The 23,156-nt window shown below is 53.5% G+C and overlaps 1 protein-coding gene across 19 annotated transcripts in view; it reads left to right on the forward strand.

Annotated features, from left to right (window-relative positions):
• MAST3 (microtubule associated serine/threonine kinase 3) overlaps window positions 1–21,988 on the forward strand; it is a 35,449-nt gene extending 13,461 nt beyond the window's left edge. For 4 of the 19 annotated variants that reach the window (XM_090289950.1, XM_090289963.1, XM_090289954.1 and 1 more), the window contains 26 exons: window positions 1,795–1,883; window positions 1,964–2,036; window positions 2,206–2,226; window positions 2,755–2,833; window positions 3,235–3,395; window positions 3,568–3,643; window positions 3,910–4,119; window positions 4,210–4,311; window positions 4,570–4,702; window positions 6,111–6,172; window positions 6,563–6,648; window positions 7,415–7,623; window positions 8,225–8,363; window positions 11,716–11,848; window positions 12,062–12,254; window positions 12,760–12,861; window positions 13,739–13,861; window positions 14,621–14,730; window positions 15,554–15,687; window positions 16,193–16,437; window positions 16,833–17,039; window positions 17,345–17,571; window positions 17,964–18,086; window positions 18,642–18,778; window positions 18,900–19,075; window positions 19,979–21,988. In XM_090289950.1, the coding sequence (XP_090146076.1) occupies window positions 1,795–1,883; window positions 1,964–2,036; window positions 2,206–2,226; window positions 2,755–2,833; window positions 3,235–3,395; window positions 3,568–3,643; window positions 3,910–4,119; window positions 4,210–4,311; window positions 4,570–4,702; window positions 6,111–6,172; window positions 6,563–6,648; window positions 7,415–7,623; window positions 8,225–8,363; window positions 11,716–11,848; window positions 12,062–12,254; window positions 12,760–12,861; window positions 13,739–13,861; window positions 14,621–14,730; window positions 15,554–15,687; window positions 16,193–16,437; window positions 16,833–17,039; window positions 17,345–17,571; window positions 17,964–18,086; window positions 18,642–18,778; window positions 18,900–19,075; window positions 19,979–20,499 (3,871 nt within the window). In that variant the 3' untranslated portion in view covers window positions 20,500–21,988. The other 15 variants (XM_090289955.1, XM_090289958.1, XM_090289965.1 and 12 more) reach the window with 8 other exon arrangements.
• Window positions 21,989–23,156: the final 1,168 nt, after the last annotated feature.

Below are 23,156 nucleotides of genomic sequence, written 5' to 3' on the forward strand. Positions count from 1 at the left end.
ACCACATGGGTGGTGACTGAACTGCTAAGCTGCTTCTCGGGGTCCTGGGCCTCCTCCAGGAAGGGCTCAGCAAATAGCACTCAATAGATGCTCAGAAGGTGAATAGATGGGGCCCACTTCCCCTTTGATACCTCCTATTAGGCTGTTTTCAAGAACGACCCGCCTAAGAGCAAGAGGTAGGCCGCCAAGTGTTTTTCCCAAATGCTGTTGTAAGTGACAGATGCTGGGATTGGAGATGGGAGTAAGGAACCAGGTGAAGGGCAGGAGAAGGATGTGGGACTGGTGCATGTATGTGTGGAGGGGGGTGGGCAGGAAGTTTTGCAGGAACCTGTGGGGTTTCACTTTTGCTTCTCTACCTCAGACTAGAGGACAATCCCTGTGGCTGTTGACATCTGTGGCCTCAGTTTCCCCGGGCTGGGAAATGGGTGCATCTGGTCTCTCCCACCCCCTGGCTTGTTGGGATTGACAAATGACAATTTGCTGGGGAGGCATGGCCTCCACTCTGACTGTGCACCAGGCCCCACAAGCCTTGTCAGGAAAGAGACAACAGTACACGTACCCACCACCAAAGCTGAGCCATGGGTATTGGTTTTGTCAAATCTTCCCAGCACTGCACTGGCTGGTGTGGCTCAATTGGTTGGACATCATCCTGCAAACCAGATTCCCAGTCAGGGTACACGCGTGGGTTGCAGGTTTGGTCCCCAGTTGGGGTGCATATGGAAGACAACCAATTGATGTTTCTCCCTCTCTATCTCTAAAAACATGTTCCCAGAACCGTGCAAGGTATACCGATGGGGAAACTGAGTCTCAGATGGGCTCAAGCTGGATCTAAACACCACCTGCCCCCCTCCACCGCCTATCTTGCTGCCTGGATTGGTGGCTGACCATGCTTTCCCACACCTCGGCCTGCACTGTGCCTTCTGCCTGGGACGCTGTTCCTGGTCCTGTGCAGCTCAATGTTTCATCTCCCTCCCTGTGCAGAGCACTGTAGCTGAGCTGCGTTGGCGCCTGGGATGTGTGGGCTGAGGCACTTGCCAGCAAGCAGAGCTGTTGCTGGGTGACTGCTCTGGGAGGCTTGTTGGGGGAGGGGGTTGTGACAATGTCGCTCCCAACTTCCCTCTGTCAGGGTGGGCACTGGAGCCAGGACACAGGTGGGCTCAGCCTAGGCAGGGAGCTGGTGGCAAAAAGGAGCTAGGATGGAAGGAAATGTGTGGGCAACAGTTTAGCAGGACAGGAGACAGGGCCCAACTGTGTAGTATCTTGACTTTAGAGTTTTTAAGGGTCACACTGGCATTTTGGGGGGATCTTGGGGAGCGGTATTGCCAAGATATTGGGACAGTGGCCCTGGGAAAGGGTGCACAAAATGGAATGGGGGGCTGCCTTAACCCACCTGTAGGCTCCAGTGTCCTCTGCCTTATCCTCCAGAGCTCCTGCCAAGCATGGGAAGGTGTGGGGTGGGAGTGGACACCGAAGCCTAAGAAGGCAGGCCAGGGGCTCCTGGCCGTGCACAGTAACCACAGGAGGCTGGAAGTCCTTCGTGCCACCACTGATGATAATAATAATAGCAGATTTAACAATAGTAATGTTTGTCAAATATGACTTATGCTGGGCCTTGAAGTCTGGGCTAAGTAAGGGCCATAGGGGAATCCAGCGAGGGGCAGAGTAGGAGTGCTTGTGCCCAGCTTCCTATCCTGCCCCAAAGCCGGCCACATGTGTGCTCCAGCCTGGGCACATGGTCCCCTGAGCCCAGAGGCCTGGGCCAGCGCCTAACCTTATCCCCACCTACCCTTACAGCTGCCGCAGCGGGAACCGTAAGAGTCTTGTGGTAGGAACACCCTCACCAACCCTTTCCCGGCCCCTGTCACCTCTGTCAGTCCCAACTGGTGAGCATGGGAGCAAGCGGGTGGGCACTGTGTCCTGTCTTCACCCCAGATGACTCAGTTTCCCCTGGCCTCCTGCTCAGCAGGCAACAGCCCTCTGGATAGTCCACGGAACTTCTCTGCTGTGTCAGCTGTCAGCTTCCCCTTTGCCCGGAGGTGAGTGTTCCCTGGCCTTGGGGGATGGTGTCCTTATGACTAGTGAGGGAACAGGCAGGGTGCCTGCACTTGATAGACCTGCCTCCTCATTGGTGTTTTCCCCTCCCCTGGCTCTTGCCCTGCCATGGTCCCTCCCTCTGGTTTCTGCCCCTGCCTTGGCCTTCTGCAGCCACCTGCCTCGCATGGACAGGTAATTTCAACGAGCCCTGGGAGGGGGAAGAGTGGATACTACCAGGTCTAAGAATCATTAATTTACTTAAAGTAATTCATTCCCTTAACATGATTTGATGGAGGACCTGTTGTGTGCCAGGCATTTAAATGTTTCTTGTTCCTTCAACATTTATTGAGTGTCTGCTGTCTGCCATGCCCTGTGCTGAGGGGCTGAGGAATGAGGGGCTGGACTTTGGCCCTTGGAGAGTCCTCAATCTGGTGGAGGTGACCAGAATGTACTCCAGCAGGTATAACTTGGAGGTGGCAGCTTTGATGGGGGGGGGGGGGGAAACACACTAGCAGCTGGAGTCAGGAAGGACTTCCAGAAGAGATGTCTGAAGGACGAGGAAGAAACACATCATGGACCTGCCCACCATCAATCACTGTTCTCAGCCTTATAGAGTGCGTCTTCCAATGGGGCCAGAATCTGGCAGCTACAGTATTCACTCTTGGTCCCCACAAACTGTACGGGCCTTGCCTTCCTTTCAATTCTGATTCTCCTTTCCAGGGCTGATGGCAGAAGATGGTCCCTCGCATCCCTCCCGTCTTCTGGCTATGGAACCAACACACCCAGCTCCACCGTCTCGGTACCTGCAGTCCCACCTTGGTGGGCAGACAGGCGGGTGCAGGGTTAGAGGGGGACATCTCTTTGGTTTTCTCAGGTGGTCAGTTGTGCAGTCAGCAGACTCCTAGCTTCTGCCAAAGTGCTGCATCTTGGGCCATATGGAGGTCCCTGAGAGAACCCAGCCTTAGCCCCAGGAGCTCTCAGTCTGGGGTGTACAGATATCCCTAGCCTGTGGGGTCAGGGATCTTGGGGCTGCCAAGGGAATAGGCAGAGAGGGCTTCCTGGAGGAGGGGCATCAGAGCTGGGGTATTGAGGGATGCATAGGAACCTTCCTGCCGGCAACCTGGGCCTTGAGGGCTAATACTGGGGTCCTGGCTGTGATGCTGACCATCAACCTGTACCCCTGATACACCCTCCTGCCAGTCAAGCTCATCCTCCCGGGAGCGTCTCCACCAGCTTCCTTTCCAACCGACGCCAGATGAACTGTGTTTCCTGTCCAAGCATTTCCGCAGCTCAGAGAGTGTGGCTGACGAGGAGGGTGGCCACCGCTCACCCCGCCTTCGACCCCGTTCCCGCAGCCTCAGGTGGGCCTTCACCTTTAGCCCCTGCCCTAGTACCTACCTGGGCTGGCATTTGGACCCCACCGTGGCTCCTCCTCCCCCTCTGGCCCTGAACCTGCCTGAACCTGGCTCAGTCCCCTTCCCCTGGGCTGGGTCTCAGGTCCTATGTCACCAGCTGATGATCACCCCTCTTCAGCCCTGGACGCACAACAGGAACCTTCGACAACGAGATCGTCATGATGAACCATGTGTACCGGGAGAGGTTCCCAAAGGTGGGCTGTGCCCTGTGGCTGGACTGGCCCAATACCCATCCATGTTGCTGTCCCTTTGTGTGACAGACAGGCACTCTCTGTCTTCTTGGCTGTGTCCCCACATCTGTCTATTTCTCTTTTTCCCTCTTGGTCTCAAATGTCCCCCGAGTCTTCTGACCCTGTTGGCTTCACAGTCACATCTCTCCCCGCTGTCTCTCCTGCCCCTATCTGCACATGTTGCTCCCTAGTCCTGTGTGATGACCAGGTCACCCATCTCACCTGCCCAGGCCACGGCCCAGATGGAGGGCCGTCTGCAGGAGTTCCTCACCGTCTTTGCGCCCGGTGCCCGGCTGGCACTGGCCGATGGTGTCCTGGGCTTCATCCACCACCAGATTGTCGAGCTGGCCCGCGACTGCCTTGCCAAGTCTGGAGAGGCACTTGTCACTTCCCGCTACTTCCTAGAGATGCAAGAGAAGCTGGAAAGGCTGCTGCAGGATGTGTGTGGTGGGGGCTAGGGGTGGGGATTCCCCAGATGGGGCAGGGCGGGGACAAGGCCTACGAGTGATATCCCGCCCAACTGCCTCCAGGCCCACGAGCGCTCAGACAGTGAGGAGGTCGGCTTCATTGTCCAGCTGGTCCGGAAGCTGCTGATCATCATTTCACGGCCGGCAAGGCTCCTTGAGTGCCTCGTGAGTCCCCTCACACAGCCAGGTGCAGGGGCTTCGCAGAACTGAGACCAGGTCCCCAAGATACAAGACACAATTCCCATTGTGTAGGGCTTCAAGAGGTGTCAGGCTGGGGTGGGCTTCCTGTAGGATGGGATAGGAGCTAAGACCTCGGGAACAAGTTGGAGCCGCTGGTCAGAGTGCTCTAGACAGAAGGAACGGCATTTGCAAAGGCCTGGAGGTGAGGCCAAGCCTTGGCTGACCAGCCCTCTGCGCCCCCAGGAGTTTGACCCTGAGGAGTTTTACCACCTGCTGGAGGCTGCCGAGGGCCAGGCCCGAGAGGGCCAGGGCATCAAGACGGACCTGCCGCAGTACATCATTGGGCAGCTGGGCCTGGCTAAGGACCCCCTTGAGGGTGAGCTGGGGTGGGTCAGGGTGGAAAGGGGAGACTGAGGAGAAGCTGGAGTAGAGTCATATTCTCATCTCTGTTTCTTGCCCTTGGTCACCTGTGGGACCCACTATGGGAAAAGTGCCCAGGATTCCGGGGTCAGTTGGTTGCATGTTGGACCTGCCAGAGCCTTGGGTCCTCAGTGTCCTCAAATGCCAAGTTAAAATGAGCCAGGACACCAGGGGACCACAACTGTCAATGACATTCACACTGTCCTGCAAATTCACAAAGCGTGTTCCCAGTTTCATCTGACTTTGACCCCAGAGGTGGATTCAGAATCAGGTGGGGCCACCTGTAGGCAAGAACTACCCCTAGCAGCCAGGACAGGGAAGCCAATGAGGGAAGCATGGAACTTCAGTTGGCCTGGTACGAGGCTGGGCAGGGCAGGCTCTGGGAGGAGGTGATGTTCAAGCTGGAGATGGAGAGGTAACCAGATGCTGATCTGGGGGAGAAAAAGGGGGAGCTGGGAGGGGGAACGACAAAGGCCCTGAGGTGGGACTATACCTAGTGTGTTGGAAGAGGAGCAAGAGGGGGTACAGCTGAGGAGCAGAGAGAACAGGGGAGCTAGGGGGTTGGCAGGGCCTGGCTACAGTAGTCAGTGTACACCCAGCATTATTGCTGTGTAAAGTCAGGGGCGGGGCTGCCATTATCCCCATTTAAAGCTGGGGAGACCATAGCTCTAGGCAGATGAGGTTGAGCAGGGGATCAGACACAGGTGTGCCTGAAGCCAGACCACAGGTGGACTGGCTCTGTGACCAAAGCCATGCTGTCGGTCCAGTGAAGATAATGCAGGTGACGCTGGGGGTAGGCCTGGTGTCAGAGGGGTCAGGCAGGTGGCTACTGAGGCTGTGGGGGCAGATCACCTATGTAGCACCTGGGGGGCCCTCTGAGAATGGAAGGGGCTGCATTTGAACCCAGGCCACCCTCACCCCTGAGGCTTCACTGCACTATCCCAGCCTAGCTCTGGGACCAGGAGACACTTCATTGCCACTGTCACAACTTATGGCCCACTCATTCGGACCAACCTTCTGCCCCCTGGGCCGTGCCCTGAGGTAGGAGGTTGTTAGGTTGCTGGGAGGCTACTCATAACTGGTGTTCACTGGCCCAAGGCTGGGAGCCAGGATTTGATGAAAGCTGACTAGTCGGAGCCTGGACTGCTTGCTAGCCCTTCTAGACGGTTCCTCAGTCGTTTAGTCCAGCCTCCTAGGTTTACCTGAGACTTGGACACAGTAGGCGCCCATTGGCAGTATCATGGGAGTTGGTCAGGGGATGCCCCACGTCTCCAGCTCCAGATGGACTCTGGAAGCCTCAGGAAATCTCAGGGTGATAGACAAGGTATGGAGGTTCCACTCAAGGCTCCTTCCTCATCTTACAGAGATGGTGCCTCTGAGTCACCTTGATGACAGAGGACAACCCCCAGCACCCGAGTCCCTGGAGGTGAGGCACAGAGCTATGGGGACCCACACGTGTCCTGTTATTTTCAGGGCAGACCAGGCAGCCATGGGAGGGTCTGGGTTTGCGAAAGTGTTGCATGACTGGTGCTTAATAAGTGCCCAAGATTATGGGGGCAAGGTGGGGAAGTTAGATTGCTGTGCTGTGTAGGCTGGGCAAGGCAGGGCTGGAGGGGGCACTGGAAAGGTGATTTGGAGTATGTGTAGGAGTTTTTTGGGAGGAGGGCACAGCTTAAACAAAAACTTGGAAACTCAGACACTTGAGTTAGAGAAGTCTGGGTGGGAGAGAAAGTAGCATCAGGCACCGGGACTTGGGGGCTGGAAGCTCAGCCCACTCCTCAGTGGGTCAGGACCCTGGACCCTTCTTGCCCCCTAGAGTCGTGCCCTGGTTGGCCCATCACGGAGGAAGCCATGCGAGAGCGACTTTGAAACCATCAAGCTTATCAGCAATGGGGCCTATGGGTGAGTTCTTGGGTCCCCCATAGACCCATTTCTCAGATGTCCATGGGAATGGCTGAGGCCCAGTGGCCCCTGAGTCTGCAGATGGAAACTGAGGTCTGCGGAGGGACATGGAGATGCAACACACCCAAGCATGGCCTCAGATGGTCTCATCTAAGATCCAGGTGTAGGGGTTCTGATCTGGAGAAAAGATGACCACATGGTGGCAGTAGCATGCAGTGAGCATTGTTTGTCACTTTGACAGGTGCAGAGGGATGGGAGTATAGTCCCTGGACAGCATGAGGCTATCAGAGCAGGGTGGGAGAGGAGCCAGGACCACGGTGGCGAGTCTATGGGTCAGAGAGCCCCAAAGGGCAGCAACAGCATGTGTGGATTCCTTATAGCCCCATGGTTTATCTGTGGCTGGGAGTAATGGGATAGAGTTTCACCAGGTATCTAAAGCCAGTAGACGCTAAATGGCTAAAAATCTGCTTATTTGGACTATATTTAAATCTTTGAGTTTGGTGCAGGGTTTTGAGTTAATGGGTCTCAGCCCGGTGTGAATAAATAAAGATTCTAAGGTCCAGTACACCAGGTCTGTGGGTGGTTCATTTATAGGATGCCAAGGAGAGCAGCTTAAACCCATGGTGGCTGCTTTGGGAGAGGGACCAGGTATGGAGAAAGGTGTCCCAGGTGGTGAGCTCAACAAAGGGGTCCTGGGCCCAGGTCTGTTTCCCGTGCCTGCCAGGGCCTTGAGCCCAGGCCTCAGCAAGCCTGGATCTTCTCCCAGGGCCGTCTACCTGGTGCGACACCGGGACACTCGGCAGCGCTTTGCCATCAAGAAGATCAACAAGCAGAACCTGATTCTGCGTAACCAGATACAGCAGGTCTTCGTGGAGCGTGACATCCTCACCTTTGCTGAGAACCCCTTTGTGGTCAGCATGTTCTGCTCCTTTGAGACCCGGCGCCACCTCTGCATGGTCATGGAGTACGTGGAAGGTGCGGTCCCTGGGGCTTGCTGCTAGCAACAGGGAGCTCACCCTCTACCTGGGAGAAAGCCTCTCCTTGGGCCAGTGTGGTATTTTCTCTGATCTTCATGGGGTCCCAGCCTGCCCTGGGGACCATCAGTCTAGAATAGGAGGTTGGGGTTGGGGGAGCACAAAGAAAAGTGTGAGGGCAGGGCCCTGGAGGATAGGAGAAGGATGTACATCCTAGGCCAGGGAGACTGGTGGACAGAGGCCTGGAGACTGGAAGAATAGGGGAGGGGTCAGAGAAAGGAGCTTTGGCTTCAGGTTTGCAGTTCAGGATAGAGCAGGGCCTTCAGGTAAGTGTAGGAACAGGCCTTTACCAATGGGCTGCCAGGCAAGGGGAGGGAGCATTCCCTTTGGAGGCATGGAAGGTATAGGGAAGGGACTGTGCAATTAACAGAGCTGCTGCCCTGCTGGGGGAGAATCAGGAGGCAGGGTCTACCCTCCCCAAACCTCTACTGGCTTTCCAACCTGATTCTGGACCCACCAGGGACATTTTGCACCAGGCAGTGAAGGAGGCATCAAATGAGACTGTAGAGCCTACGCCTCTTGAGCTCCTTTACCCCTTGCAGGTGGCGACTGTGCCACACTCCTCAAGAACATGGGCCCGCTGCCTGTGGATATGGCCCGCATGTACTTCGCGGAGACGGTACTGGCGCTTGAATACCTGCACAACTATGGCATTGTGCACAGGGACCTCAAGCCTGACAAGTGAGTCGCTGGGGCTTCAGGGGGCGGGGCCTGGGCGAGTTGGGGGCGGGGTTTGGAGCCGTTCAGGGGGAGGGGCCCAGAGGCATAGGGGCAGGGCCTCAGTGGCGTCTGGGGCTGCTCAGAGCCCTGCCTATCTGGATTCTTTTGGCATCATGGTGGTCCCTACTAGCAGAAAAGGGGGGAACTTGCACAAGATGAGCACCTCGTGTTACAGAGAAAGCACTTAATAGGCACTTGCTGTATGCAGGGAAAGGACTGTGCACTATGGAGGAGGCACCAGGCAAGGAGAGAGAATGTGCACTTAGGATGCATAAACTGAACATAGGAAGGGATTGTGCACTCAGTACTGCTGCTGCACAAGGGGAGAGAACATGCATTTAGGCACCAGCTATATACAGGGAAAGGGAGCATGCATGTTGCAAGACCTTATATGTAAAGAAAGATACTATGCATGTCTCAAGCACATGTTATGTTTTAGTGCAGGAAAGGAAGAAAGAGGCAAATGTTTATTGGCAGTCTTAGGATGTTTATTTTATTCTAATATCTGGTAAGCACCTAATTATGTGCCAGTTCTCTATGGGTGACAGGGGGATACATGAGCATGGACGTGAATAATCCTTCATGCTTTGTAACCCCTACATAATTTTAAAAGCACTCTCCCTGCGTTAATTGAGTACCTGCTGTGTACAGAGGAAAGGGTCCACCCATATATTGAGTGCCCTCTGGATATGAAGCAAGAACCCTCTGTTTCTCAGGTACTTGTTATGTGGAGTTATGAACATAAGTGGTAAGAGCCCTGTGTGTTTTCAGGGCATCTTGTAATTTGCAAGTGGCTTAGAAAACAAAGCAAATGTGTATTCGGCACCTGCTGTATACCCAGACCTGTGCTCGATGCCCTAAGGGAGCTGTGTGCCCAATTGGCCTCTTTGAGATCATCCAAGGTGGGTGGGGTCTTCTGAGCCTCTCAGGTCAGATCCCAACAAAGGTCCTGCCCCTCTCAGGACCCTCGCCTACAAGATGGGTTGAGAAGTTGCCCAACCTTAAAGGGTTGAGAGAGGGATAGGGGTACGCAGTCGGTGTTTGAAATAAACACTATTTCATTTTCACTTTGGAAAATTGCAAATACACCCCAAAATCAAGAGAAGGTACATTAGTTCCCTAGGACTGCCATAATAAAATACCAGAGTGGGCAGCTTAAACAAAAGAGATTTACAGTATGGAGGCCTGAAGTCCAAGATCAAGGTGTCAGCAGTCCCTTGCCCTCTTTGAGGGCCCCAGGGAGGGATCTGTTCCAGGCCTCTCTCCCAGCTTCTGGTAGTCCCGTGGCTGTGGCAGCGTCACTCCAGTGTTCACTTGGTGTTCTCCCTGGGTGCATGTCTGTGTCCAGATTTTCCCTTTTTATAAGGACACCAGTCGTATTGGATTAGAGGCCACCCTGCTCCAATTTCACCTTATCTTACAAGTCCATTGATTCTGTCTCCAAATAAGGTCACATTCATAGTTACTGGGGGTTAGGATTTCAGCATGTATATTTTGGGGGGACACAATTCAGCACATAACAGAAAGGTATAGTGCCCCATGCCCATACTCTGATTCCACAGTTGACAACCCTTGGCTCATCCTTTCCTCCCTCCCCACTGGATAATTTGAAGGAAATCCCAGGCATCATATCATTTTGTTTATAAGAAGGGAAAAAAATGTTAAATAGCATAGGTAGTCAGTGTTCAGGAAATGAACGATTTTTTAAAACCAGGAGCTATCTTTCTTTCTTCCGTCTGTTCTTTCTTTCTTTTTTTTAAAAATTATTTGTTTGTTTGTTTGTTTGTTTTTAGAGAGAGGGGAAAGGAGAAAGAGAGGGAGAGAAACATCACTGTGTGGTTGCCTCTCACTCGCGCCCCCAACTGGGGACCTGACGTGCAACCCAGGCATGTGCCCTGACTGGGAAACAAACCAGTGACACTTGGATCCCAGGCCGATGCTCAATCCACTGAGCCACAGCAGCCAGGGGCTTGCTTTCTTTCTTTCTTTTTCTTTTTCTTTCTTTCTTTCTTTCTTTCTTTCTTTCTTTCTTTCTTTCTTTCTTTCTTTCTTCCTTTCTTCCTTTCTTTCTTCCTTTCTTCCTTTTGTTCTTTCTTTCCTTCCTTCCTTCTTTCCTTCCTTCCTTCCTTCCTTTCTTTCCTTCCTTCCTTCCTTCCTTCCTTCCTTCCTTCCTTCCTTCCTTCCTTCCTTCCTTCTTTTCTTTCCTGATTGATTTGAGAGAGAGAAACATTGATTTGTTGTTCCACTTATTGATATATTTTTTAGTTCATTCTTGTATGTGCCCTGATTGGGGATGCAATATGTGATCTTGGCGTGTTGGGACCACACTCTAACAACCAAGCTACCTGGCCAGGGCAAGAAATGAACATTTTTTAGATTGAGTGTCCATAGGAGCTCAGGAAACACTGGTTGTCTTAACATGGCTTTTAGTGTTGGAACGTGTGGCTGCACCTGATAGCTACACCAGTGTTTTTTTCCATAGCTGCTATTTACAGTGGTTGCTCAAGAAACACCCCTTATTTTAAAAAACAGCAGATTCACATAATAGATGCACAGAATTGTTTCTCTACAGAGACGAGGTACAAAATAGGTGCCAAATAGATGGTTTATCCAACAGCTTGGATATGTACAGAGAGTTCTACAGTGAGTTCTCCAGGAATTTATTTTTAAGCCGCAGAGGTGTCCAGAAGGGGCATAAAAATGTGATTTTATAAAGATGGAGCAAGTGATTCTGTCACTTAGCAAACCATTTATATATTTAAGCCAGAAAACTTGAGCAGCAGCACACGTGGTAGATGTGCAAGTTTTAAAAAAATGGATCCACTCTTGAGGTGCACAGACATATATCTATATTCACCAGGTGCTCAAGATATGTTCATTTTTAAACATGGGATATAAACAATAGGTGCTTTCAACATGTTTAATTTGTTACAATAATGGTCGCTTGCACAAAAACACTATAGACTTCCATACCTCCAACCCCCTGCCAAGTAGGTATTTAGGAGATGGTTTAACACACAGTTGGGAGATGCTGTGATTCTCAGGAAATTTAGTTTTGCACAGCGAAGTATATAGTTGATCTTCAATAGCAACACTAGATGTACTCAGTTGTTGCACAGAGATGTTTGCCAAATTTGTAATAGTGTCTGAGACCCATTGGTTCTTATGATAAGGTATGTGACTGTGCACCAGAAGGACTTTTCAGTCCCCTGGGGGTTTCCAGCCCACCCTGGGTGGAGCCAAGTTCCAGGGCAGCAGGAGCTGCTGGGTGCCCGGGCCCCCAGCCCTGAGTATGCTGCCTGCCTACCCACAGCCTGCTTATCACCTCGCTCGGCCACATCAAGCTGACCGACTTCGGCCTATCCAAGATCGGGCTCATGAGCATGGCCACCAACCTCTACGAGGGCCACATTGAGAAGGACACCAGGGAGTTCATCGACAAGCAGGTAGGCAGGCAGGCGCCCCAGAGTGCTGGGCCCCTTCTATCTGTACCCTGACCCCAGGACATGGCAAGATTTGGCAGCAAAAAGAAGAAAATAAACTGCCCCCTTAAATTCTACCAACCCCTTATTCCCAGCCTAGGTCTGGCCTCACAGTCTCTCCTGGGGTTTCTCCTGGGCTGCGGGCCATCCTCAGTTTCCCCATTCTGCCTGGCCCAGGTGTGCGGGACACCTGAGTACATCGCGCCCGAAGTGATCTTCCGCCAGGGCTACGGCAAGCCGGTGGACTGGTGGGCCATGGGCATCGTCCTCTATGAGTTCCTGGTGGGCTGCGTGCCTTTCTTTGGAGATACCCCCGAGGAACTCTTTGGCCAGGTGGTCAGTGGTGCGTTCCCCATCCCCGGGGCAACAGGTTTGCATCTCTGCTGCACTGGGCCCAGGGCAGCAGTCCCCACCTGTACTAGAGAGGGGAGCGGCCCCATGTGTGGGCCATTTACTGTAGTGTGCCTGGCCCCACCTGGGCATTGGGGACATGACTGAGGACAAAATGGACAGTCTTTCTGGCGCTCACTGCCCAGTAGGCAAGACGGACAGTAAGCAAGATAAATGAGCAAACTATAGAGCAATTAGATGCCAAAAATGCTGAGAAGGAGAAGCAGGAAGGGGAGGGGGCAGGGTGCCGGAGCACTCCATTAAATAGAGGGCTCTGGAGCCCTCAGAGATGACCTGTGAGCAAAGGCCTGAAGGTGTGAGGGGTAGCTATGAACATAGAAGAGGTGAAGGTGCTCAGAGCAAGGGCTGTGAGGTGGGACTGAGCCTGGTGTGTTGAAGGAGCAGAGGACACTAATGGCGCAGTGAGTGAGGGGAGGTGCTAGACAGAACTATCCCCACCCCCTCATTCCCTCCCCTCATTTTAGATGAGATCATGTGGCCAGAGGGGGAGGAGGCCCTTCCAGCTGATGCCCAGGACCTCATTACCAGGCTTCTCCGGCAGAACCCACTGGACCGTCTTGGTACAGGTATGTATGGAGGCTGGGGTAAACAAGAAGTCTACCTGAAAGGCTATATGGAGGAGGGGGACTTGGAGCTGGGGTTTTGAAGGATGCATAGGAGTTTGTCAGGAATTAGGACAAGACCTTGAAGGAATAGCAGGTTGCTGGGCCTGGTATAGACAGGACACTGAGGCTGAGTGAGTATGTGAGCCTGCAAGATCTCAATGGCTCAGCCCAGTAATATCCCACTGTTCCAGTTTTCCCAGCCACCTAGTGAATAGTCAAGGAATTATTTGAGACTTGTGCATTAACCCATTAATGGCGACTGCAGGTCATGTCCATTATGAAGCTTGGCCACAGGAGGGAACAATGGGGCCAAAGTTGAGGAGCAGGGCACCTTCAGGCAGTCAGCTCTGCTCCAGGGAGTAGAAACATGTGAAAAAAGCCGAGGAAGGAAGCTCTTCTAAGGCTCTGGAGTTTCTGCTGGTGGTGGTATCTCAGAATCCAGCAGAAGTAAAAGCAGGCCAGCTCTGTTCCTCTCTGGGCTTTTTTTCTTTTCTTTTTTTTTTTTTAAATTAATTAATTTATTTATTTATTTTTAGAGAGAAGGGAAGGGAGGGAGAAAGAGGGAGAGAAACATCAATGTGTGGTTGCCTCTCATGCAGCCCCAGCTGGGGACCTGGCCCTGATTGGGAATCAAACTGGCAACCCTTTGGTTCGAAGGCCGTCACTCATTCCACTTAGCCAAACCAGCCAGAGCCCTTTCTGGGCTCTTAAACAGTGGCTGGCTCCCGCCTCCCATCTTCCTAGTTCTGTGTTGGCCAACTTTTGGTACGCACTGACCCAGAGGGCTGGGGCGGAGGGTGGGTAGGGCTCTAAAGGACTCAGCCCAGCATGTCTGCAGGTGGCACCCATGAGGTGAAGCAGCACCCCTTCTTCTGGACACTGGACTGGGCAGGACTGCTGCGACACAAGGCCGAGTTTGTGCCACAGCTGGAAGCCGAGGACGACACCAGCTACTTTGACAGTGAGTAGGAGTCCCAGGGGAAGAGAGGGGTGTCTGCTAGGGTCTCCACCCAGGCTTGGCACCTTGCCTTGGGCCTAGAGCTTCCGACTTCCTGAGCTTTCCGAGAAGCTGGGCAGTATGCGAGCTGCCTCCTGGCTGGGGTTTCCTGTGCTTCTGGGTTCAGGAGGTGCAGCACCCCCACGAACTGTAGGAGGAGAAACCAGGGGACTGGGTGTGGCACACCGCTGCCTGAGGTCTTCCAGCAGGTTTGGCTTCCCAGCGTGGGACCCTATCTGGGGGGTGGGGTACCTTGCTGAGCTTTAGTTGGGGGCTCCCTGCAGGTACTTCAGTGGACTTGCCCTACTCAGGGCTCCAGTCAAACAGCAAATGCCTTTTCTGGCGCCTCTCCCAGAGCTTTCTGTGTGATCTTGGGCATGTCAGAAGTCCTCTCTGGGTGCCCATTTCCTCTTCTGAAATGCAAGGAACATACTTTATGTTTGAGGTGCACAATTTTCCTAATTCTGGGTGACCTGTCTCAAGGGTGAAGATACTAAGGCTCAGACACACAAATTCCCACCAACAGTCCCACTGCTTTTAGGGACACAGCTAGGATGGAAGGGGCTCCCAGATATCCACTCTGCTACCCGAGCCTCTTGTAGTCCCTAAACACACGAGGCATGATGGTACCCCTGCCCCAACCTGCCTGGCATACCCTCCCCACATCACCCCACCACCCTCACAGCCACTTCATGTGGGTGTCTGTGCCTCTCCCTCCCGCAGCACGCTTAGAACGGTACCGGCACCTGGGCTCTGAGGACGACGAGACCAATGATGAGGAGTCGTCCACAGAGATCCCCCAGTTCTCATCCTGCTCCCACCGGTTCAGCAAGGTGGGGCCCCGGCCCTGGATGTAGCTAGTGCTCAGGAAACATGGCAAGATGTCTGGTTTGGGGCATTTTTTATTGTGTTAAATATGGCATAAAATATGCCATTTTAGAGTGTGCAATTCACTGACATTTAGCACATTCACAATATTGTGCAGTCATCTTCTCTAATTCCAGAACATTTCATTACCCCCAAAGGAAACCCCCTCCCTATGAGCAGTCACTCCCTGCACCTGCTCCTCCAGCCCTTGACAACCACCAGTCTGCTTTCCATCTCTGTCAGCTGGCCTTTTCTGCACCTTTCACGCAGATGGAATCACATGCTATGTGGCTTTTGTGTCTGGCTTCCCTCACACTCAGCAGGATGTTTCCAAGGTTCATTTACATTGTAGCCTCTGTCAGGAGTGCTTCATTCCTCTTTATGGCTGAGTAATGTTCCATCCTGCAGATGGGCATTTGGGTTATTTCCAGTTTTTGGCTATTGTCACTTAGAGCTCCTATGCTGAGTGTCATTTTATAGCCTCACAAGCTTAATTTAAGTTCTTTCCTTTCTTATAATTTGATCAAAAAACTCTCTGCACTACTTGTGGGGCTGTGCCCCAGGCAGGTTGTCCTGCTTAACAGAAACTCTGGCTGGGTCCCCCTTGGTATCTGGGCCTCTCTGAGCCTCAGTTTCTCACCTGCACAGTGGGCAATGGACTTTGCTATCTTTAGGGACGTGCTAAGTAAGGATTTAAGGAAGTGAATCACAGGGAAGCACTGGGCATGTAGGAAGCAGATGTGGCTTCTGCCTCCATTTTTACTGCAGTTATTTTTTATTACTTCTCAGGTCTACAGCAGCTCTGAGTTCCTAGCTGTGCAACCAACTCCCACCTTCGCTGAACAGAGCTTCAGTGAGGACCAGGAGGAAGGATGGGAGCGCAGTGAAGGGGAGTATGGCCGCCGACTGAGCACTGAGGTCCGGTAGGTGGGCTGGGTAGTATAAGCAGATCTAGCCTCCAAGCCTGATGGGAGGTGGAGCCACAAATCTAACATTGAAAAGAGCTTCCTAGTAGCCCAGGAGAAAAGGGTCAAACATATTGGCCATCCTGTCAGACCTCTGCCAATCTAGCTCCTGCCATTACTCCCTTTGGCTTAGCATTCCTGACTACACTAAACATAAAGCAGCCATGTACTGTTTCCTCTGCCCAGAATACCCTTTGCAAATAAACCCCTATTCATCCTTCATAGTCCACACTCAACAGAAATAATAAATGTCTGCTAGAGGATGGGCATTGGGAGCTGGGTTTTAAAAGATGAATAGGAATTCTCTGGGTAGACAGAGATGGAGCAGGCAAAGGGAACTCACCCTGTATTTACAAATTGCCCCTGACTTTAGGCTGAGAGTTAAGATGTGGTTGCAGGGGGTAACTCAGTGTCCTGGAGTGAGGGTACCTGGCAAGCGTGACTTGGGCTCTTCCCTGCTCAGGCTGAGGTCCTGGACATCCTCGAGTTCCTCCTGCTACTCATCCTTTGCCCAGCCTGAGCGGGGGCCTAGCCCATCTCTCCTAAGCACCATTGACCCGGAGACAATGCCCAAGTTTGCCTTCTCGTCAGAAGATGAGGGAGCTTCCCCAGCCCCTGTGGGTCCCAAGAGGCCCACCTTCATTCTTGGGGAGCCTGACCTGCCCCCAGCAGCCACCCCAGTGATGCCCAAGCCCTCAAGCCTCTCTGGTAGGTGGTGCCCAGGGTGGGAGGGGCAGTATCATGGAACATTTCCCAGAGAAAGGACTATTTTGAGATAGGTTTTGCAGGATGAGTAGGAGTTCTGCAGAGACCATTTAAGGTAGGAGAGATCAGGCCTCAGCTTGGTCCCAAAGGAGCCTCCAGCTTCATTGGGTCAGGATGGGACTGGAGAGAAGGATGGGTCTGGAGAGCTCCAAGATGGGGAGCTAGGGGTCTGATGAGGGAGAGAAAGGTTTCCTGGAAGAAGGAACTTGAAGAGTGGAGCTTTCTGAGGAGAACAATGGAGGAAGAGTGCACAGAAAGAGGGACTTGCCTGAGCAAAGGCCAAGAGGCTGCACTGTGTCCACGTTGACCATGGCCCCCTCACCCTGCTTACTCCCCAGCCGACCCCACTGCCCTCAGTCAGGCACGCCTGCGGAGCAACAGTACTGGTGCCCGACACTCCACACCACGACCTCTGGATGCCAGCCGGGGCCACCGCCTCGTGGCCCCTAAAGACCCGGCCCCTGAGAAGTCCAGGGCTTCCCCCAGCAGGGGCTGTGTGCCCAAGTCAGCCTCAGTGTCCGCCCTGTCACTTATCATCACAGCCGGTAACGCCCATGGCCCTGCCTTGTCATTGCTCATTTGTCCACATTCATTTTAACCATGGGGTGGGATCTGCTTTGGCTGTGTGTCGGGAGCCGGAGGGTAATGTTTGACCTGAGCCCCAGGAGAGGGGTGGGGAGACATGGGGACTGGAACATCCTGGCATGGGCAAAGGCCTGGCAGGTGGACCATACCTGGAGCATGGAGCAGCAGTGACGCAGCCAGCGTGATCAGCATAGTGGGAGGGGAAGTCACCCTATGGGGGGGACCTACAAGGGAGTGACCCCCTCCCTAACCCTCATTCCTGCAGATGATGGCAGTGGTGGCCCCCTCATGAGCCCCCTATCCCCACGCTCACTATCCTCGAACCCGTCATCTCGTGACTCCTCTCCCAGCCGAGACCCATCTCCAGTGTGTGGCAGCCTGCGGCCCCCCATTGTCATCCACAGCTCTGGCAAGAAGTACGGCTTCAGCCTGCGGGCCATCCGAGTCTACATGGGTGACAGTGACGTCTACACTGTACACCATGTTGTCTGGGTGAGCTGACTTAGGGGTGGGCACAGACAACTGGCCAATATGGGGCTGGCTGTGCCCTGCTGAGGTGCATTTTCTAGTCTGTGAGGTTTGGGGGCCCAGGACAGGGAGCTGGTACCCCTGGGTCTTTGCCATCCCTGTCAGTTACAGGGAGGGGTTTGGGCAAGAGGGACAGGGCTAGACAGGGGACAAGGCATGAAGCTAATGCCTCATGCTGGCAAGTGCACAATGCGTGGGTTGTCCTCCCTCCCTTCAGTCTAGGGCTTGGCCTGTCCCCTCCCCAGTGGTCATTCTCTGAATAGTCCTCAAGGGCAGGGAAACTAAGGCAATGTGAGAAGCAGCAGCTTGCTGGCATCTCCAGCTGTTCAACCACTGACTCTGCCATTTCCCCACAGAGCGTGGAGGAGGGAAGCCCAGCCCATGAGGCAGGCCTGCGAGCTGGAGACCTCATCACCCACATCAATGGGGAATCAGTCCTAGGGCTGGTACACATGGACGTCGTTGAGCTGCTGCTGAAGGTGCCACCCCTACTGCCCACCCTCGGGGTTCCCAGGACCCCCATCCCCTGTCCTCCCTCAGGGCTCCCAATAGCCCCACCACCCCTTGACCTCGACTGTTAATTCTCCATGGATCTCTCCTTTGCCACCCCCCCACTCTTCCCAAGCCCAGGCCTTGAACTCCCTCTTCCCTCAGATTAGGATATGCTTCCTTATTTGGCACCTAACATCACCCCTAAGAGCCACTCCTCCAGGAAGCCCTTTCTGATCCCCTGGGGACTGTGCCATCTCTGCCTCCCTCAGACCAGACATCCTCAGGGGCTCGGGCCTGGGGGTGGGGACACAGGAGGAGGCAGGCCCCAGGCTGAGTAGTTCCTGGAACCAGCAGATGGGTGGGCAGCTCGCTGATGGGCACACAGACACGTTCATGTGTCTCTGGCCCAGTGAACAGTGGAGTGTTCGGTGAGACATGACTGGATTGGTGCTGGGGCTCTGGAGAATAAGTAGGAGATGGTGGATGGGGGTGCTCATGGGACAGAGGCACTCAGGAGAGACCCCTCTCCATTGCTCCTGCAGAGCAGCAACAAGATCGCCCTTCGGACCACAGCCCTGGAGAACACGTCCATCAAGGTGGGCCCTGCCCGAAAGAACGTGGCTAAGGGCCGCATGGCACGCAGGAACAAGCGGAGCCACCGGCGTGAGACACAGGACCGGTGAGCAGCTGGGGAGTGTGGATGGGGGAGCCTGTATTAGCTGGGTGGGGCACTGGAGGTAGCAGTCCCGAAGCTCCCGCTGAGGGCAGGGGTACTGGAGTACTGGGGGTCTCACCCACAGGCGGAAGTCGCTCTTCAAGAAGATCTCGAAACAGTCATCAGTGTTGCACACCAGCCGCAGCTTTTCCTCCGGCCTCCACCACTCCCTGTCGTCCAGCGAGAGCCTCCCAGGCTCACCCACCCACAGCCCAAGTCCCACCATGCCCTGCCGAAGCCCTGCTCCTGATGCCCTAGCAGGTGGGTGCACCCAGGACCACCTGGGAATGAGGAAGCAGGCAGAGATGGGAAAATGGAATGACATAATGTGGGAAACAGATGACTGGAAGGGCCTTTCCAGTCACCTGGAGTCCAAGAGGCATCCTGGGGGTAGACAGTGGAAGGAGCAGGGAAGTGTGTGTCCAGCAGAGGGCACATCATGAATAAAGGGGTCTAGACTGGAGGGATGTGAAAGTTGGGGGAGGCTGGAGAGCGGACACTGGGGAATGGATCAGGCCTAAGAGATGGGCTTAAGTTGGTGGGCAGTAGGGAACCACAAAGGGTATGTGGCAAGAGAGGACACGGAAAGATTGTTTGGTGCAGGAAAGCATGGTGACTTGGTCCAACAGTGAGAGACAGGCTGGGGCAACCCAAAGGAAAGGCAGGGAGAAGGCGTCTGGAGGTAGACCACAGATCTACTTTTCCAGGAAGCCCTCCCTGCCTCCTGGTGACCGCAACTACTTCTTTCCCTCTGACCACTCCCCCACCCCGACCTCATGGGTTGTAGGTTATCTGTGCCATCTCTGTCTTCCTCAGACCAGGCATCCTGTGGGGCTGAGGCCTGGGAGTGGGGAGATGAGCAGGGCCCTTGTTGGATAAGTCTGGGGACCAGTGGGCAGATGGACTGTGAACGGGTATCTTTGGCCCAATGAGTGATGAGTCATTAGGTGAGAAGTGGGTGAATAAGAGCCAGGGCTTTGATGGATGAGTAGCAGTTTGCCAGATCTAAGCCAAGGGAACAGCAAATAACAAGAGGCAAGAAAAGCAGGCATGAGAGGTGGCCACACGGAACAATGTAGTCCTCGGGGGTGCACTCAGCCTCAGGGCCCCACCTCGAGGCTAGGGATGAGGCCAGTGGTCCTGACCTTCACCTGTCACCCACAGACACTGCATCCCCACCCAGTGCATCTCCGAGCTCCAGCAGCCCTGCCTCTCCAGCCGCTGCTGGCCACACCCGCCCCAGCTCCCTCCATGGCTTGGCTGCCAAGCTCGGGCCACCCCGCCCTAAAGCTGGCCGCCGCAAGTCCACCAGCAGCATTCCACCCTCCCCCCTGGCTTGCCCTCCGGTGCCTGCACCCCCGCCCCGCTCGCCCTCGCCCTTGCCTGCACCTACCCGGTCCCCAAGGTTGTGCCGGGGCCAGTCGGCCGACAAGCTGGGTACAGGTGAGCGACTGGATGGGGAGCCAGGGCGTCGCAGCCACGGGCCTGACACTGAGCTGGTGGTCATGCGAAGGCTGCATCTCTCGGAGCGCCGAGACTCCTTTAAGAAGCAGGAGGCCGTGCAGGAGGTGAGCTTTGATGAGCCAGCCGAGGAGGCCACCCGGCAACCTACTGTGATGCCACAGATTGCTGTGGAGGGTGCTGAGGCTGTGCCTGAAGCCCTGGAACCCACTGGGAAGGACTGATCCCTCCCACCTGGCCTCCCCCTGGCCTGGAAGTCATATGTTTTTTTGTGCAAGGTTTTTTCAGTCAAGTGACACCAGGATGGAGACTAAGCCACCAGCCTGTGATACCCAGAAGGCAGGAAGCCATCACGGTCCTTGCTGGAAGGTGGAGTCAAGTGCCTCCATGTTTTGGTGCCCACCAGTCAGGGGCTATAGAGCAGGAATGGGAGATGAGGGTGGCATTGTAAATAGCAGCAAATCCCTGTGACTAATTTATTACATTTTGTAAACAATAGCCTGATGGAGCTGCCCAGGTCCTGCCCCTTGCACCTGGGACCCCATTTGCAGTCCCTGCCTCTGGGGCTCAGAAAGAAGCACTTTGGACAGGTTACATGTGTTCTTATTGTCTCATCTTTCTGTACGTGTAAAAGTTTTTTAAAAATTTTTTGTGTTTTACTTGATCTCATCCCTGACCCAAGACCCACCAATGGGGACGCAGCCCAGATCACTTGTCCAGACCCAATCTGGATGGACCCAGAGAGTCTGTAATTGATTCCCTTCCACCACAAAACAGTCATCCCCATGATGGACTGGATGCTGAAGGCTTCTTCCCGTTGTCATAGCCTCCATTCATAGACCAACCTGCCTAGGGTCTGCCTTGTCCTTTGGGCTTTGGGGATATGGGAACTGAGACTTTAATTGATAAGTAGGAGTTCACCAGATCTAGGTAATTAGTGTCCACTGGGGGACACTAATGCCCCAGGAGATGGAAGTCTCCAAGGACACTGCCAGGGCAGAAGAATGTCCATGCTGGCCAAGATTTCACATGTTGGATGCCCACCAGGGTGAGCACCAGAACATCATGTGTCTGTGAAACACCCCTTGATGGTTCCCTCAATGTGTCAGAGCCTCCCTGGGATGAAATTTGAGTAGAAAATCCAAATGGGTTTGAATCTTGGTTTCACTGTTGGCCTCTGGGAAAATGGCTTCTCCACTCTGTGCCTGGGTTTCCTTGTGTTTACAAAACTAATCTCAATGACTTATGTGCCAAGTGCTTTTACTCGTGGCTTGTCTCTCAGCCAGCCTTGAGAAGGCTGGAGCTGGTGTCATCACCACCATTTTAATGACAAATAACAGAGGCCTGATGAGGGGCAGAGACTTGTCCCACAATTGCCTGGTGAGAGTCATGCAGCCAGGCCCTGCTGTGGTGCCTTGTTGGCAAAGGAGCTTTGCAGAGTCTGATGTCAGATACAGCTGACTCCAGCCAGCCCATGATCCTGTGTGACCCATGGGGGCATCTTAGAGCCTCCGTCTGCCATTTGGAAGTGGCTGGCAGGATCACTGTGCCCCATGTGGTTTTGGGCACTGTCCATACACCGCAGCCTGCTCTGTGTCCTCCCGGCCCCTCTCTCAGCACTGCCTAGTGTTGGAGCTAGACCAAGGCTATGCATGACTTGCTTCTTTCTTCCATCATGAAGCTGACAGTGAATAAAACCCACATTGACAAAGAGGAGGTCCAATGTCTGGATTTGTGAACAAGGGCCAAAAAAGAGTAAAAGAAGAGTGGGGTGGGGGTGGGGTGAAAACAGAATCTTGGCTCAAAGACATTTGAAGTGGGTTCTGAATGCTGCATTGGAGTTCACTGAAATAGTCCCTGATGGCTTCTCTGGTCCCGTCCTCCTGCTGCCCTCTCCCTGTGAGTACCCATCCAGGGTTCTACCCTTAAAAGTTTCATTCATCCTAGCTGGTATGGCTCAATAGATTGAGCACCAGCCTGCAAACCAAAGGGTTGAAGGTTGGATTCCCAGTGAGGACACATGCCTGGGTTGCAGGCAAGGTTCCCAGAAGGGAACGCATGAGAGGCAACCACACATTGATGTTTCTCTCCCTCTCTTTCTCCCTCCCTTACCCTCTCTAAAGATAAATAAAATCTTTTTTTTATTTTTTTATTTTTCATTCAGCCCTGGCCAGGTAGCTCACTTAGTTAGAGAATTATTCTGATTTGCCAGGTTTGTGGGTTCAATCCCTGGTCAGGGTACATACAGGAAGCAGTCAATGGATGAGTGAAACAAATTGATGTTTCTGTTTCTGTTTCTCTCTCTCTCTAAAATTTAAACAAAAAAAATTTTTTTTTCCCTAGCTGGTGTGGCTCAGTGGATTGAGCATTGGCCTGTGAACCGGAAGGTGGCCAGTTCAATTCCCAGTCAGAGCACATGCCTGGGTTGTGGGCCGGGTCCCCAGTTGGGGGCATGTGAGAGGCAACAGATCAATGTATGTCTCGCACATTGAGGTTTCTCCCTCTTATTCTCCCTCCCTTCCCCTCTCTCTAAAAATAGTAAATAAAATCTTTTTAAAAAGAGTTTTTAAAGTTTCATTCAGACACCCATCTAGGGCCCTGAACTCTGTTAATAAATAAACCACTTTTGTGTCCTTTTCATACTTGGGCTGTGCCCTAAAATTACCCTGGTCTCCACCCGAACCCAGCTCAGTCCCAGTGGGTTTGGTTTACCAAGTGCTGAGAGTCAGAAACCTTTGGCCACACCCGCGTTTCCGAGTGTCGTAGACTCTTTCTGGAAATAGTCGTCGTATGTATTTGGTCCCTGTTGAGGGGGGCAGGATAGTTTACTTAGCTGCTTCCAGTTGCTCTGGGCTGCTGTGGAAACACCTTAAATCACCGC

The sequence above is a fragment of the Furipterus horrens genome, unplaced genomic scaffold (genome assembly GCF_987537825.1).
Source record: "Furipterus horrens unplaced genomic scaffold, mFurHor1.1.pri manual_scaffold_10, whole genome shotgun sequence".
NCBI classification, from domain to species: domain Eukaryota; kingdom Metazoa; phylum Chordata; class Mammalia; order Chiroptera; family Furipteridae; genus Furipterus; species Furipterus horrens.